The sequence below is a fragment of the Primulina huaijiensis genome, chromosome 11 (assembly GCF_012295235.1).
Source record: "Primulina huaijiensis isolate GDHJ02 chromosome 11, ASM1229523v2, whole genome shotgun sequence".
NCBI classification, from domain to species: Eukaryota; Viridiplantae; Streptophyta; class Magnoliopsida; order Lamiales; family Gesneriaceae; genus Primulina; species Primulina huaijiensis.
Window position 1 is genome coordinate 19188307 of NC_133316.1, and position 16359 is coordinate 19204665.

The following is a 16359-nucleotide window of genomic DNA, read 5'->3' on the forward strand; positions in this document are numbered from 1 at the left end:
TTTCCAAATCAGATTTCATTTTTGACACATTAAGTATTTTTAAAAACTGTCTCGTAAAAAAAAACTGACAACAATTTAAACAGTGAAATATATATAAATTTGATTTTTATTTTTGATATTTTCGATTTAAGTTATAAATGTTTTATAAAAATATTACTTATAAAAAAATTAATTATGCAAGCGTTCATGATCACAAGTACGAAAGACCAAGTATAAATAAGTTGAGCAAAGGAGACCGACCAGCTTGGTACGTTGGTATGCCCTCGTTATTTCAAAATTTGGTCTCTCTTCAAATTTCAGTATGATTTTCTCTATCAATTTTTATAGTTTTGATATTATTAATATTTTTATTTAAATCAAATTAATTTAAAAAATCGATTAAGCTCTAAATAAATTTTTTTTAAAAATAAAAAATTATACAAACAAATAACGCGGTTGGATTCCCACACTTTGGGCATAAAACACACGAAACCAAGCTCGGCCAAAAGATGTTTTTCCTTCTTTTGAGCCAATTACTGGAAAGGCGTGCAGAAATACTTGACAATGCGAAACACACAAAAACTCACGTGAATTTTAGTTATCAATTTTGTAAAACGAATATTTTAGTTAGATTATCTATGAAAAATTATTATTTTTTATGCTAAAAATATTATTTTATTGTAAATATGAGTAGACTTAATCCATCTGACGAATAAAAATATATGAGATCACCTCACAAAATAAATACCTATTCATGTGAACATAACAGACTCTTAGGTATAATTTGGTACGCTGGATAAGAGATGGATTGATAAATAATACTCCTTATCCCATGTTTGGTACCTTTTTAGAAAACCCATGATATGTGATAAATAATTTTATACAATGATAAAATATCTCTTTTATGTGATGCGATAATTTTAATTTAATGATAAAAACGCTACAAATGATTTAATTGTCCTCAATATATAAAAATGGGTTGGTTTGGTTTAAGATTTATAGTATATCACATCCTATATATGATCAAGTTCTAAATTAGTATCACTAGATGATAATTATGTAAATGATTTTTATAAATATCTGCTAGTAGGTATAAATTAAAATCAAATAAATATTTTTATTTATTTTTATATATTATATAATATGATAATTATATAAATGAAATCGAGATAATTAAATAAATGAATTTTATAAATCTCAATAAAATTATTAGTATCACTCGATTAACCTTAAAAGTTGATATTTGATTTGACTCATAAAATCAAGGGCTCAATTATCATATTATATAATATATAAAATTAGGTAAAAATAAATAAATCATGCAAGCACTGTCGACGCTTGAATAGNTTATTATATTGCAATGACAAAATTAACCTTATCATAATAAATTTTATAATTTCAAAGTTGTTGCTTGAGTTCATATTTCTTATCTATTCAAGCGTCGACAGTGCTTGCATGATTTATTTATTTTTACCTAATTTTATNATGCTCAACTTATCTTTATATTATACATTAAGGCATAGTTTTGTACACAAAATAAGAGAGGGATTGATAAATAATCCTCCTTATCTCACGTTTGGTACCTTTTTAGAAAGTCAATGATATTAATAAATAGTTTTATACAAGGATAATGTATCTCTTTTATGACATGCGATAATTTTAATCTGATGACAAAAAACACCACAAATGTCTTAATTGCCCTCAATATATAAAAATCTTAAACCATATCGTTCTCTCATTTCACCGTCCCATCAAATAAATATTTTTATTTTATTTTTATATATTATATAATATGATAATTATATAAATTATTTTTATAAATCTGAATAAAATTATTAATATCACTCGATTAACCTTAAAAATTGATATTTGACTTGACTCAGAAAATCAATGGCTCAATTATCATATTATAATATATAAAATCAGGTAAAAATAAATAAAGCATGCAAGCACTGTCGGCGCATGAACAAATAAAAAACATGAACTCAAGCAACAATTTTGAAATTATAAAATTTATTATGATAAGGTTAATTTTGTCATTACAATCTAATATATAAATTTAATCACTCTTATTAAAATAATACCAAACATTAAATATAATATCCTACTTCTTATATATCCTTAACTTATTTTTATATTATATATCACATGTTTATCATATCATGTGTACCAAACTATGCCTTAAATATTTATATGTACCAAAGTATGTTTTAGAGGTTAACTACAAATTAGTTAATATAATAATAATTAAAAATGGCACTTTTGCTACTTAATAATAAGTGCCAAGAAGTTGTGGAGTGTTCAGACTAAAATATTTTTAATTTTTTTTTCCTGAGACGATATTTTAAATTCTTGGAACCGCCTTCGTAGTTCTGTGTAAACCTATTGGACCTTTATCTGCTCAGTACAAAAGAGCCGACTGCAAAAGCGAAAGAGTCGGCTCCTGATCTTGTAAATTAAAGCCCTGCTTCTTCTTGCTGGATAATGATATAATATTTACTCACCTCAATTTCTTCTTTCCTTTACTGTCAAGCTACTCATATCCTCACTTTTTCTTCCTGTTTTGTACTCCAAATAACAATGAACAAGCAAGATATGTTGAGGGTTCAGGTATTAAGGGGTTTCTTCTCGTCAAGAATTCTTTTACTGGAAAATTTTGTATGGCTTGAGCTTGTGAATTTTGTTCAAGATTTGTGCTCAGCCCACCTGGGACAGTTGTACGGTTTTTGTTTATGTTAATGAATCAGTTGTGTTGGTTTGTTTTTCGTTGCAGACTTCTGTTCTTAGAGTAAATATACACTGTGAAGGATGTAAGGAAAAGGTCAAGAAGAAGCTGCAGAAGATTCAGGGTACGTTGTGGAGTTCAGTTAAGACTTTATCAAGAAATCGAGTTTTAGTTTGTCCCATGTATTTTTTTTATAACTGTTTTCTTTAAGTTTTTTTTTCATGGATTTAAATTTTTATCTCTGCAGGAGTGTACAAGGTAAATATAGATGCGGAGCAAGGGAAAGTTTTTGTTTCTGGGAATGTTGATCCAGCGGTTCTCATAGAGAAACTTGAAAAATCAGGCAAACATGCTGAGCTCTGGGGAACACAAAATGGACAAAACCCCGCAAATTTTCTCAACAATCTCCGCTTTGAAAACCCGACTAATGGGGGTAAAGATAATAGATCTCAAAAGGGTGGCAAAGATCAACAGAAAAGTGGGCATCAGCAAAATCCTCTGCTGCAGCAGATTCAGAAGCAGAATATTAAAGGGGTGAAGGATATGAAATTTCTGGGTAAAGATAATAATAATAATAAATCTGGCAAGTTGAATTTTTCAGAAGATGAGGAGGATGAAGATGATTTTGACGATGAATTTGATGATGATTCTGATGAGGAGTTCACTACTGGTCATCAAGTATCCAATAAAGCTGCAAATGGTGCTGGTGGTGGCGGCCATGACGGCCATTTGAAGGGCAAGACTGGAGCAAAAAATGGCAAGAAAGGCGGCGGATTCGACTTTTTGAAGGGTATGTTGGGTAAAACTGGTGCTAAAGACGGCAGTGCGAAGAACGGTGGTAAGATTAAGGCAGAAAAGGGGAATCAAGATCAAGTTGGTGGTAAAAAAGGTGGTAAAAATGTAGGATTTGTGATCGGAGATGGTAAATCTGGTGCAAAAAATGGCAAGAATGATGGGAAAAACAATGATAGCTGGAGCAAGAAAGGGGGAGATAAATTTGACGGGCTTCCGAAAATGGACAATAAACAACTAGGATTCAAGGAGTTAAATGCAACAAACCATAAAGGGTTGAATGGTGGAAATGTAGGTATGATGGGTAACTATCCGATGGGTCATTTTCCAGCCTCTGCGCAGGGGCTGCATATGGGGAATTTCCCCGGCGCTGCGCAAGGGCGACCGGGGGACTTTGGCCCGGGACCTGGGAATCCTTACAACCAACAGCAATACATGGCTCAGATGATGATGATGAACCAGCAACGGGCGAATGGGAACGATATGTACCATCCGATGATGTTCAATCGGCCGACACATCCGGGGATGAACTATGGGCCTCCACCTCCGGCCAACGATAAATTCACCCATATTTTCAGTGACGAGAACACTGATAGTTGCAGTATTATGTGAAAGTATTCTTGTATTAGAAGTTGATTTCTTTTGTGTTTGTAGCTTAGTGAAAATTTCTGCTAGTGTTAATCAACATGTACCAAACGAAGTTACTGCTACTTCCTTTCAATTAGGTTCCTTTGTGCGTTCTTCCCCCCTGTCAAAATTGCATTTTGAGATCGATCTCGAATGTTAATAGATTGGTCAGATTTTTGGTGCTTGGTTTGACTAACAACAATTTCACTTCGAATTCATTCTCCTATTCTGGAATCGATCAAATTCAATTTTGTTTATATTTATAATAAAAAATAATATTTTTTTATAAATGACTTAAATAGAATAATCGTGTACATGAAATTGATCATCGAGATTGACTCACAATCTATACTTGATTCAATCCAAGTCAACTTTTTAAGTTAAATACATGAACTGTAGTTGAATCTTGTGGTTTATTTAAATTTATTTAGTTATCGATCTTAGATTAAGGAATCTAATAGATTAAGAGTGATCTTTATCACAAGGCAAAAACTTGCGTGAGACGGTCTCAAGGGTCATATTTTATGAGATAGATCTTTTATTTGGGTCATTAATGAAAAAATATTACTTTTTATGCTAAGAGTATTACTTTTTATTGTGAATATCGATAGAGTTGACCCGTCTCACATATAAAGATTCGTGAGACAGTCTCACAAGAGACCTACTCATATCACAAATGATAATGTATACATTAAAAAAAATTCAAGTTCGTTATTTCTCCCGAGATTCAATTTTCTCTCTTTTTTTTTTTTTAATGAAACACAACAAAAAAATATTTTCAAATTCAAATTCAAATTCAAATTCAAATTCAAATTCAAATTCAATTAGCTTAAAAACGCGTGTATGTGTTGTTTTGTGAATTTAATATTGTTTTACTTCTACACGACACGGCAACTGCATTGCTAATAAAATCCCTATTTGGATTTTTGGCAACCTAGGCTGCCTAACTTGAGAGAGAGGACTTCGCCTTTTTGGTTGGCTTTAATTCATTCGTTCCAATTTTCGGAAATGAAGGATTTTTATATGTATATTTTTATCTATAATTTTAAAGCTGACCCATATAGCAAAACGTGAATTTCAATATACATTTATTTCTATTAAGTACAATTCATTTCACTGATGTTGTGCTTGGATCAATAATGAAACTTGTACCAACAAAATTCAAATAAATTTCAAATTCACAAAACGTAAATTCAAACAATTTCAATAATAATTATGATGAGTCTCTCTTTTCATGATATGACATCATATGCGATGATGTAGAGATTAACATTTTATCACGTCATATGCAGAGAAATACTTAAGCGACGTAGAAAATTTCCGTTCAAGCATGGTTGAGATGATAAAAAATTAATGGAATAAAACATAGGAATTGGGTACATAACTAATCTGAAAATTTGTATACTCTATTTAAATTCACTCCAATTATGTAAATAATTTTTAATTATGATTTCGAATCTTAAGCTTATATTTCAGCCCAATAGTATAAACATAAAAGTAGACCCAATCATATAGTTAAGTTGGGCCCAGCCCATTTAGTAACCATTTTTTATTTCCATTTTCCTCTCGTTCGAGTCTTCTGAAGTCTACCCTCGTCCTCGATCGGTTTCAGACTTCCAGTCTCCGCCGGCACCTACGATTCGCGAGGTAAAAGATTCATTGTTGCATCAGAACAATTCTTGGCAGATTTCAAGAATTTAACGATTCGCGATTCCTTTCAATTTCATTCAACGCTAGATTTACCTTTTTTTTTCCCGATTATATATACTCAATCAGGGACAAAATGCACTCTTTCGGATACAGAGCTAATGCTTTGCTAACCTTCGCCATCACCATTCTCGCTTTGATGTGCGCCATGGCCTCTGTATCTGACAATTTTAATTCACCGTCTCCCACCTCTGAAGTTCAGGTATGTATAATTGTACGCATACGTATGTTTAATTGTTAATCCCCCCATTTTAAAATGACATTGTTCATTCAGTTTTTTTTCTTGTTTTAGGTTTTGAATATTAATTGGTTCCAGAAGAAACCCGATGGAGATGATGAGGTAAATCGACCTATTGATTTGGGACGGCGTTTATTCGTTTATTTTGTGTGTCCGATATTTTGGGACTGTTTCTGAGCAGAGATTTCTGCTTGAATATTAGCATGTGAACATTTTCCTGTTATTTTTGTACAGTTTGGTTGCTATGTCAGTATACCTTGCATTCAAAGTTCAATTGTTGTTGTGCCAACTTTGAATTTACTTGATTTGGATTGCGTACATGAATCGCCATGCAAAATTTCAGTTTTGTGCAAGTCAAAGTTTCTGTTCTTTGGACTATTTGTGTTTTAATTTTTATTAACATCAAACTTTCGGTCGAATTTTCACGCTGTTAAAATTGTTTTTCTCGAGTGTGGGTGCTTATGTTTCTGTGTTGTCACGTTTCCACTTAATCCTATCTATGGGCCATGCATTACTTCGAAAAGTCATAGTTTTGAACAATAGTCACATTTGGAGGTTTTCATGATTAGCAAATGCACACGTGTCCTTAAAGGTGATATAGATTAAAGATTTTACACTTTCTCACTCACTACTTCTACAAGTTTAAAGGAAGTAACAGCTTGATCCAGAATTTGGTTTTCTTTCAACCCAATCTCTTTGATATTTTTCTTTCTTTTCCATTACCTGTACTTTTTTGCAAACCAAACTTGGATCACTGCCTCTGCATTTTGACTGATAAGCTAACGTGTGCTTGTACAGAAAATAAGTTGCAAAAGGTTTAGCAGATATCAATGTGCAAAGTTGTGTTCAATTTCTTGTATTCCAATTCTGAGAAACAATTAAGGAAACGTGACATACCTGGTTGGCTAATAAGGATGTTTTTATCATGCAGGTCAGCCTGACATTGAATATAACTGCAAACTTGCAGTCATTATTTACATGGAACACGAAGCAGGTCTGTCAGTAACTCATTATGTGGAATATTTTGTCGATTTTTTAAATTTGACCACCTATAGTTTCTCTTGATACTGTTGGTGATATTCAATATGGATAGAGAGGACTACTTGCTTTCTGTCAATGAATCCATGATTTTCATGGGTCTGGCTTTTAATATGTAGTCACAAAAATTGGTTCCGTTACTAGATGAAGTTCAAATTATAGAACATTATCATTGCCTATCCATCTGACTTTTATGGGCATAGACAGTTGTTGGCTGGTTTCTGGAAGTAATACAAGCAATGAAATATGCCACGTGGTTTACTCAAGAAATTATTGATTGTAGGCTGTACAATTAAAATATGGAAAGGTTATGCTTTGCATCTCTTTTTCATGGTCTCCTGTTTTAGATAGGGACATAGAGTGCAAGGACAGACTTATGGGTGTGATCTGCCCAGCTGTCCCAACCCTAGCTCCAACACACGAAAAAAGTGTGTGCATCTACCTATATCTCGTTTTCCTTTTCGTTTTTCGGCTAAAATAAATATATCTAATATTTTAATTTTTAAAAATTTCCATTCCATGACTTCCCTCCTTAACTTGAACGAAAATTCTCTTCCCGTATAATTTTTTCCTGTTTTATAGCCTTAATAAATTATCACAGTTGTCAGGGTTTGATGTTTTCTCTTTTTCTTTGCTTTCTTGTATCTATACTTTTTTTTAATGTATCTATACTTTTGTTTTGGCAAGTACTAGTGTCGAAAATTCTTCTTTTACTTTCGTCAACTACTGTCGACTTTTTATGTCACCATATGCTAATTTAAACTGTATTATATGTAAAATATCTTATTTGAAAGCTCATAAAAAAGAGAAATGAACTTAATGTCAACTGTCAGATGCTAAAAATTTTGGGAATGGCTGAACTTATGACCTCTTATTGGCATTAAGTTAATGTAATGTGACAACAGCTCTTATGGAATTTGCAGGTCTTTGTATTTTTAGCTGCTGAATATGAAACACCAAAGAATTCGTTGAATCAGGTATATACCAGTTCATTTACACTTATCTTTTATTTAATTATTGTTGAAATATATCTTAATAGTCATACTTTGACTCCTATTGCCTTTGTGAGTTGGTTCTAGAATTCATTTTGCTGTATTTTTCCATCTCTCGAATCTATTGCATGTAATCGGCTCAGGGTTTGATCACTGTATACCAATTCATTTATACTTGTCTTTTATTTAATTATTGTTGAAATATATCTTAACAGTCATACTTTGACTCCTATTGCCTTTGTTCTAGAATTCATTTTGCTGTATTTTTCCATCTGTCTAATCTATTGCATGTAATCCGCTCAGGGTTTGATCACTGTACAAATTAGGGGGCTAATAGAAATGTCTTTTGTTCCTAGAGTATTTGTTTCACTTGAGACGTATACTCCGCAGCTATCTGTACGACATTGTTCTGTTATAGCGTTGTAACAAGATGCTTCGAATTATGGTCTATTTAGAATTTTAAGAATGCAAGCATCACAGAAGCAAGATTCTGTGTTATCTGATGAGTAGTCCTTGGATTTGTATGTCCCTGTTTGGAAGGTTCAAATTGTTTCTAGGCGTGCCTTATCAATAAACTATTTGATGCATAGTTGTAAAAAGCGTGCGCCTGCCCTACCCAAGCACAGACCTTGCAAGAGTTGAGCTTAGGCGCATTCCTCTTGCAAGGCGCAAGGCTTGCTTGAAGCGAGAAAAAGCGCGCTTATGATAAAATTGTTTGTGAGTAATTTTTTTCCACGTTAACATAACCCAAGGCCAATAAGATTAAGCATTTAGGCCCATAAAAAAACCAGCATGTATGTATTGACAGACTTTTATTCCATCAAAACTCTTAGCATAACACTATCTTTCTCCTAATTTTAATATGTGCATCCTTAATTTTTTTTCTTCAATTTGCAATTTCAATTACAATGCTTCTATATTACTTCTTTTACTACTGCGGTGCTCTCTTTTTTTTGTTTTTGTTTTATTTTTCTTTATTTTATAAGCACTTAAATATATTAACAAACACTTTTTTCTATCTGGTTTTTTTTACTGCAATTCAATTCCAAGACTTTACGACTTTTCATTTGACGTTTTCTTTAAGAAGACAAAGAAGGTTAACGATTAGGTAATTGATTTTTTTAAAAAAATTACACTATATGTTTGTTGATGAATTTTTTTTATTGTTTAATATTATGTGAAATCTATTTCTATGCATATAAATTTTAGTTAAATTCATCTTAAATATGTGAATTCTAACAATTTATGCTTAGTGCGCTTGTAAGCTTTAGTGTGTGCACCTTGCGCCTTAAATAACTACGATTTGATGCTTGGACACTCTTAGACTTGGGTAAAAGGATTTTGGCCTTCTTTCCAGTTTGTCATCAACAAATAGAGGAGGAGATTTCTTAACTGATCTATCTCGTTTGAAAGATTGTAAAAACGAAATAAATGATTGCATTGATTTCATATTGAATGGCATCTGGATTATTGAAATTATATACCTATTTGCATGTGGACCACTCATACCCTTCTGATATATATTCTTAATTTTAGTCAATATTATAATTCTCCATTGCTTGGATAGAAAACTGATGTCCTAACGAATGTGCAGTATTTCCTAGACAGTGTTTGTTACCTTGTAAAACTCTATATCAGGAGAGCTCTCGAGTACCATAAAATATTGTATTCCTACATGGGACGATTCTCTAAATGATTGGAATTTGTTTTTGTAGGTGTCCTTGTGGGATGGTATCATACCTTCCAAAGAACATGCAAAGTTTTGGATTCACACAACAAACAAATATCGTTTCATTGACCAAGTGAGTTTTGTGTATAGCGTTTACGTGATTCATGCCTAATCTTTTGATTCGACCTTTGATGTATATTTTTTTTGTGGCTAGGGGAGAAATCTACGTGGTAAAGAGTTCAACTTAACACTGCATTGGCATGTCATGCCAAAGACTGGAAAGATGTTTGTGGACAAAATAGTGATGAGTGGCTACCGCTTACCTGAGGCGTATAGATAAAAATACTATCTTGTGCCATTTTAGTGTTCCGAGAGTTAAGATACATGCGTGGGAATAACAGCATCATGAGTTTAAAAGGTGATTTTATTCTTGACTGTATTGAAACCATGAAGATTTATATAATTCCAGTTTAGACTCGGCATTCTACATTGAATCCGATGAACTTGCGATTGACATCGAAGTTTAGACTAAGCATTGTACACTAATTTTGAAGAACTGGCCTCTACCTCAAGGCTGATTGACAACTATTGTTTAATGTTGTTGTATATGACTGATATGCTGCTCGTAGGCGAATCCACGATCTTGGATGGGAGGGATGGGGGCAACGCGACATATTCTCTAGATGAAATTAAACAGTAGAGCTCTTAATCTTGGAAAATTTTATTAAAAAATGCAACTCTTGTGTCTTACATCGACTTATACGGTGTTGGCCCAAAATAACTAAATAAAAATTAAGCCCACCACGAAAAGTTTTAACCCATGCTCCATCAGATCGAAGTGGGAGGTCGCTCATCGCGAGAGAAGTTTGAACAAAACCGAAGTGGAGAAAAGTCTTATAATATGATGCTCCATATCTCAGGTTGGATTCTACTTTGGTAAGAATTTCACTCTAACAAGGTAGTTAGTTTCTCCTATTTCTATAAAAACGGAGTGTTAGGCAAAATTTTATTCATTCACACTCCATCGCCCATTTAACACTAATATATTGTACTTTGTTCTTTATATTCATAATCAAAACATTGATTTAAACATTGGAGGAGTCACGTCGAAAACAACTCTCACGCCCCTTAACTCTATTTTTGTCTGGGTAGACCACTCAACACTGACTCGACCCGACCCCAAGAGCTTGGAAGATTTGAAGATCTGTTCATCATATCGAACTCAAGATTAAATTTTGTTATCTTCGTTATCAAATTACAAAATACAATAGTACAGAAAAATAATTTGTACACTTGACTAATCGTATATTTTGGACACAAAAGCTATTATGACTTCCCCCAAAATATAATTGTCAGCTCCTTGGATATAAAAATACCAATTTATTGGATTTAAACTGTTTTTTTAGTCACATTTAAATCACGATTAGTATTTAATGCGTTTCTCTATATTTTAGGAGTATAATAAAATTTAATAAATACTTAGTTTTAATAATAAGAAAATATATATATAAAATGTCATTATCTACTACAAATTTAAAAAGTGAAATGCACATTTAAACGGTTTGATTAAATTTGAGATTCAATAAAATTATTGGATAAAAACAAATAATGATTCGATCTAAAATATTATATATATATATATATATATATATATAATTTTAATATATTACACAACTATCGTTATATAAACGTTATATAAAATATTTATATAAATATGGATGAAATGAATATGTTAATTACATTCCAATAGATGCTCACTTTTGCCGCATATGAAAAAAATATATATGAGTAATTCTCCGCCACTGACCTCGGTGCTGTCGACTCCTCAAACTTAACGTCTAAATTGAACGAGTAAGATTGTCCAAAATAAAAGCGATGGAGGTACGAGCAAGAGCCCCCGGAAAAATCATATTGGCCGGCGAACATGCGGTGGTTCACGGATCCACCGCCGTCGCTGCCGCCATTGATCTCTACACTTATGTATCTCTTCGTTTCCCGACACCCTCTGGTACTCAATTGCTCCGCTCCCTTTTCAACAATGTTTGAGAAATTTTCCGTGTTTTGTAACTTCGAGGAAATCACGTTGAATGTTTTGCTGTTTGGCAGGAAATTTGACTTTTGCTCCTAAACTACTCGGCAATAGGGCTAACATGAATCTCATAATCTTAGTTCAATTTACTGTTTATTGATCTTTTGCATGCTTTTTTATTGTTTTATCAGCAAAATCAAGCATGAGCATGATTTGTTTTTCAGATGTATTAATGGTATTAGATAATATTACTTCTTTCTTCCGATCACTGGAAAAATGATCTAATGACGATAAAGATTGGAATTTGTACCTACCTCATATCCAAAAGCTACCTCAAGGGGATATTTATCCAAGTCCATATACACTACTCCTAGGAATTTTATGTAACCGACGTGGGACAACTAACAAACTTCCCACACGCTTAGGAATGAACATCTGGAGTGTGAAGTTTACAAATGACCCAAATTCGAGCAGAAGGGATGGTCTAAGTATGATCAGTTCAACACAAAACGGTGGAACCTGAGCTCTGATAACATGTTAAGATTGGAACTTGGACCTAACTCCACAACAAAAGCTCGCTCAAGGGGGAGGATTGTCCAAGTCCATATATACAACTCACATGGATTTTATGTAACCGATGTGGGACAACTAACAAATGGATCTTTTCATTAAAAAAATTGCTTAATCATCATATTTCCACACTTTTTAGTGGTGTTCGGATGATTCATTACTTGGGATTTACTTGCAAGATTCTTCTCTTTATGTTACTTTTTAAGTAGAAGCTGTTTACGAATGACTTGTATTCAAGTGTGATTATTCGTCAATGAATGGGAAGAGCTTGGAATTCCCCAACTCAGATGAATTAAAATGGTTTTCACACTATGTTGAGCTGTTGGGAAGCTTGTGAGTTGTGAGAATGTAAGGGATAAGTTTGAATCTTGCTGTGACCAGGCTTTGTTACAATTGGGAATGGTTTTGTTAGATTTTTTATAAGAGGAAGAATAGAAAGATATATAGATGTTGTATTTGATAAATTTCTCAGTAAGAAAAACCCCGGAGTAGAATGATTCAATTGGGTTTAGCGCGACAATTTTTATTTTTGTATCGACCATGAAAATTATGGCGCATGGATGATAAATTTTCACTTTGTTAGCAGAGGTTCCAATGTGTTAATTAGAAGGATGTACAAACTTTGATGTTCCGCATGACACTATAAAATTGTCCTGGAATTGTAAATGGAAAAATATTCCAAAGTAGTTAATCTGTGGAAGAAATGAGACTTTACAATTTGGATTTGAACTTAGTTTCGTGCTTGCAAATTCAGATATGATAGTTATTGAAGTGACTGAGTCTTTCCTACTAGAATTTGTCTAAAACACTGCCCAATACATTCTCTCTATGGAGAACAACTATATGTGCCAGTCGAACATATTACAATTGTAAAAGTGAAAGCATGCATTAACTAAATTCATGGGAAACAATTGGAAGTTACATTCTATGGACAAACATACATCAACTTGAAGTTTTGAATATTCCTGATAGTTTCATAAAGCACAGGCTTGCCCCATCTGCTCAAGCCAGTGCTTATTAGTTCTGAAATTGTATAAAAAAATATCACAAAATTTGGTATTATTGCACTTCATGATTGAACATATATATTTCCAAATTTTTAAAAATTGTGAGATGATGAATTCTCATAGGTAAATGACCTTTGTTATGATTATTGTTCCGTTTCCAATGTGAAAGTGTGAAACCAATTAAGTCAAGGTTGATGACGTGATCTTGTTGAACTGCAGGCAGATTCAATTGAAATAATATGGACGATTTGATGGAAATTAATTCATCCTTGTAGTTCTGAGGTCCTTAATGATAGAAAGATGACACGTTCCCTTCTTTGTTCCTTAAGAAACTTTATTAAGAATGAAGAATTAACTCCTGCAAATGACACGCTATAGCTATGACAAGAGCACTATCAATAGCGGAACATGACTTGAAGTGCATTAAAGCAGTAGTTCTCTGTTTTTCGTTCTTGATATGTTTGATAATTGGCTCCGTTTTTTACCTCTGGTTATTGATTTAATTTTTAATAGATAATGATGATGCAATTAAACTCCATCTTAAGGATATGGACTTGGAGTTTTCTTGGGCTGTTGGAAGAATTAAAGAAGCTCTGCCTGAAGTAGTTAGTCATGCCAATTCCTCTCCCTCATCATGTTCACTAGAGACCGTAAAAGCAATTACTATGTTAGTTGAAGAACAAAATATTCCAGAAGAAAATTCTGGACTAACTTCGGGCATTTCTGCTTTTATTTGGCTGTACGCTTCAATTCATGGGTGTGTAATCTTAACTTCTTGTATCATTTTAAATTTTATTTTTAGCAAAAACAAATGCTATAATTTAATTTATATTTTGGCCTTATCAGGTGTAAGCCTGCTAAAATTGTCGTCACTTCTGAATTGCCATTGGGCGCTGGCTTGGGTTCATCTGCTGCCTTCTGTGTAGCCATCTCAGCTGCACTACTCGCTCTATCTGATTCTGTAAAATTGGATTTTAGCCATCAAGGTTGGCAAATATTTGGAGAGAAGGAGCTGGAACTGCTAAATAAATGGGCCTTTGAAGGTGAAAAGATCATCCATGGCAAGCCATCTGGGATAGACAACACAGTTAGCACCTATGGTAAGTATAGGTTCTCATTTTTCAATCGTTTATCCCTCTCATCTTGCATCATCACATCACTCTCAAAAGTTGTAAGAAAAAAAGAAGAAAAATAGAAAGATCTGGTGGAATAAGGAACTCCAATAGCGTCGATTTAGGATTTGATTTACTAATGTTTGAAATAATTGTTAGTCTCTCTTCCTGTTTATTTTTTTCCCCTGGAAAATGAGAGTGACTCGTCTAATTCAAATATTATCTCCAATTACATTTCCTAAAGTGAGTTATCAGGATGTTCACTTTTGTAGTTGAACCATATGATGTTCATCCTCATGGATGGGATAATTTCTGGGAATGCTTATATACTATTTGAACATAAGCAAAGTAATAAATTGCGTATAACTTTAGAAAACAATTTAATAAGTTTTTTCCGTGCAGAAATGGACTTTTGAGCAACGTACTACTGATGATGTATAATGTGTCTTATCACAGAATATTATAGGGGCTTCATAAAGTCGATGTTCTAACCTCGTTTAAAGATTGGTAGACTGTACTTGAAAGTACCTACAATGCATATTAAGATATCACTGACACTGAATTTCTCTTCCTCAACAGATGTTTTCTTCAGACTAATTCAGCGGGCCTAGGTGGATATTCTAAGCACCTCACCACCAAACCGTGCCTGATTATTATGTTAAATAACACAAAAGAGCTTACTACATTTTTTCTCAACGATAGTAAAATCAATGAACACTTTTATGACCGTTGACTAATGACTTTTATTTATCAGGCAACATGATCAAATTTAGATCTGGTGAGCTGACATGCATCAAGACTAATATGCCTCTTAAAATGCTCATAACAAATACAAAAGTCAGGAGAAATACAAAAGCTTTGGTAGCTGGTGTCTCGGAAAGGACAATAAGGCATTCTAATGCTATGACTGCTGTATTTAATGCTGTTGATTCCATTAGCAATGAGTTGGCTGCAATCATCCAAACGCCTGTGTCTGATGATCTTGCCATAACTGAGAAAGAGGAAAAACTAGGAGAGTTGATGGAAATGAATCAAGGGCTACTCCAGTGTATGGGGGTCAGCCATGCTTCTATAGAGAGTGTGCTTCGAACGACATTAAAATATAAACTTTCTTCAAAACTAACTGGAGCTGGTGGTGGAGGCTGTGTTTTGACACTACTGCCAGCCTGTATCCGACGTTTGTTCTGCTTGTTTTTTCCCTTGACTCCTTTCATATCCAGTGGCAGAGGCTGAAGTGCCAAAACTGGAACTCGGGGTGAAAAATTATATATGTATATATATTTTTTGAAAATGTGAAAGCCCATCAGAAAATTTTAAAGAAAAGTGTAGTGGTCGCCCCACCTGCCCCTCTGGCTCTGCCACTTGCTATGTTGTTTCAATTTCTAATAAAGTATATATGTATATCATTTATCCATGAAGTTCAGTTCTCTGCAGTTTTCCTTGACTGCATAACTCAGTATTGTCAGGATCAATTGTTGATAAAGTGATTGCAGAGTTAGAATCCGGTGGGTTCCAATGTCTGATTGCAGGAATTGGTGGACAGGGCATGGAAATCAGTTTTACCGGTTCTTCCTGACCTTATTAACAACGCCTACACTGTAAGAACCTACAACGTAAGATTTGTACGTGTAATGTCGAATGAGTACATGCAGATGGGTGCTATGTTTCCCTGGTTCTGTTAATCCTGATTTCAGTAGGTTATGTTTTTCTTTTACCTTTTTTTTTTCCATCGAAGTTGACTTTTTTTTTGGACTCGGGGATATCATATTTTGTCCCTTTCACTCGAGAAAACTGTGAAAAACATTTTAATACCTTCTGAATCTGAAAATTAATTACGGTCTGCATGTAATTTCTTTTCTTCTTTTCCACTTTGT

At 33.4% G+C, this 16359-nt stretch overlaps 3 protein-coding genes across 4 annotated transcripts; all 3 read left to right on the plus strand.

The window, feature by feature from the left end:
• The first annotated feature begins 2338 nt into the window (after positions 1 to 2338).
• On the plus strand, positions 2339 to 4305 carry LOC140988817 (uncharacterized). The gene is made up of 3 exons (XM_073457890.1): positions 2339 to 2589; positions 2753 to 2828; positions 2952 to 4305. The coding sequence occupies exons 1-3, from the start codon at positions 2560 to 2562 to the stop codon at positions 4106 to 4108; spliced, it is 1263 nt and encodes a 420-aa protein (XP_073313991.1). The 5' UTR covers positions 2339 to 2559; the 3' UTR covers positions 4109 to 4305.
• A 1349-nt stretch (positions 4306 to 5654) lies between these two features.
• On the plus strand, positions 5655 to 10299 carry LOC140987192 (signal peptidase complex subunit 3B-like). Its single transcript, XM_073455603.1, has 7 exons — positions 5655 to 5770; positions 5900 to 6032; positions 6123 to 6170; positions 7000 to 7062; positions 8030 to 8083; positions 9814 to 9900; positions 9982 to 10299. The coding sequence occupies exons 2-7, from the start codon at positions 5907 to 5909 to the stop codon at positions 10105 to 10107; spliced, it is 504 nt and encodes a 167-aa protein (XP_073311704.1). The 5' UTR covers positions 5655 to 5770; positions 5900 to 5906; the 3' UTR covers positions 10108 to 10299.
• A 1223-nt stretch (positions 10300 to 11522) lies between these two features.
• LOC140988818 (mevalonate kinase-like) lies at positions 11523 to 16321 on the plus strand. Of its 2 annotated transcripts, none has more exons than XM_073457891.1 (5): positions 11523 to 11775; positions 13887 to 14130; positions 14220 to 14473; positions 15240 to 15653; positions 15943 to 16316. In XM_073457891.1, the coding sequence occupies exons 1-5, from the start codon at positions 11643 to 11645 to the stop codon at positions 16059 to 16061; spliced, it is 1164 nt and encodes a 387-aa protein (XP_073313992.1). In that variant the 5' UTR covers positions 11523 to 11642; the 3' UTR covers positions 16062 to 16316. The 2 variants fall into 2 exon arrangements, with proteins under 2 accessions (XP_073313992.1, XP_073313993.1); XM_073457892.1 differs by having other exon boundaries at positions 11524 to 11775; positions 13887 to 13975; positions 15943 to 16321.
• Positions 16322 to 16359: the final 38 nt, after the last annotated feature.

What these genes read in the sequence shown, in the direction of transcription:
- LOC140988818 (XM_073457891.1), top strand. Translation starts at nt 11,643, where the DNA reads ATGGAGGTACGAGCAAGAGCCCCCGGAAAAATCATATTGGCCGGCGAA. An exon ending in CAACACAGTTAGCACCTATG is followed by an intron (nt 14,474 to 15,239) that starts GTAAGTATAGGT and finishes TTTATTTATCAG; the next exon opens with GCAACATGATCAAATTTAGA. An exon ending in TTTGACACTACTGCCAGCCT is followed by an intron (nt 15,654 to 15,942) that starts GTATCCGACGTT and finishes TGCATAACTCAG; the next exon opens with TATTGTCAGGATCAATTGTT.
- LOC140988817 (XM_073457890.1), top strand. Translation starts at nt 2,560, where the DNA reads ATGAACAAGCAAGATATGTTGAGGGTTCAG. An exon ending in AAGATATGTTGAGGGTTCAG is followed by an intron (nt 2,590 to 2,752) that starts GTATTAAGGGGT and finishes TTTTCGTTGCAG; the next exon opens with ACTTCTGTTCTTAGAGTAAA. An exon ending in GAAGCTGCAGAAGATTCAGG is followed by an intron (nt 2,829 to 2,951) that starts GTACGTTGTGGA and finishes TTATCTCTGCAG; the next exon opens with GAGTGTACAAGGTAAATATA.
- LOC140987192 (XM_073455603.1), top strand. Translation starts at nt 5,907, where the DNA reads ATGCACTCTTTCGGATACAGAGCTAATGCTTTGCTAACCTTCGCCATC. An exon ending in CTCCCACCTCTGAAGTTCAG is followed by an intron (nt 6,033 to 6,122) that starts GTATGTATAATT and finishes TTCTTGTTTTAG; the next exon opens with GTTTTGAATATTAATTGGTT. An exon ending in AATATCGTTTCATTGACCAA is followed by an intron (nt 9,901 to 9,981) that starts GTGAGTTTTGTG and finishes TTTTGTGGCTAG; the next exon opens with GGGAGAAATCTACGTGGTAA.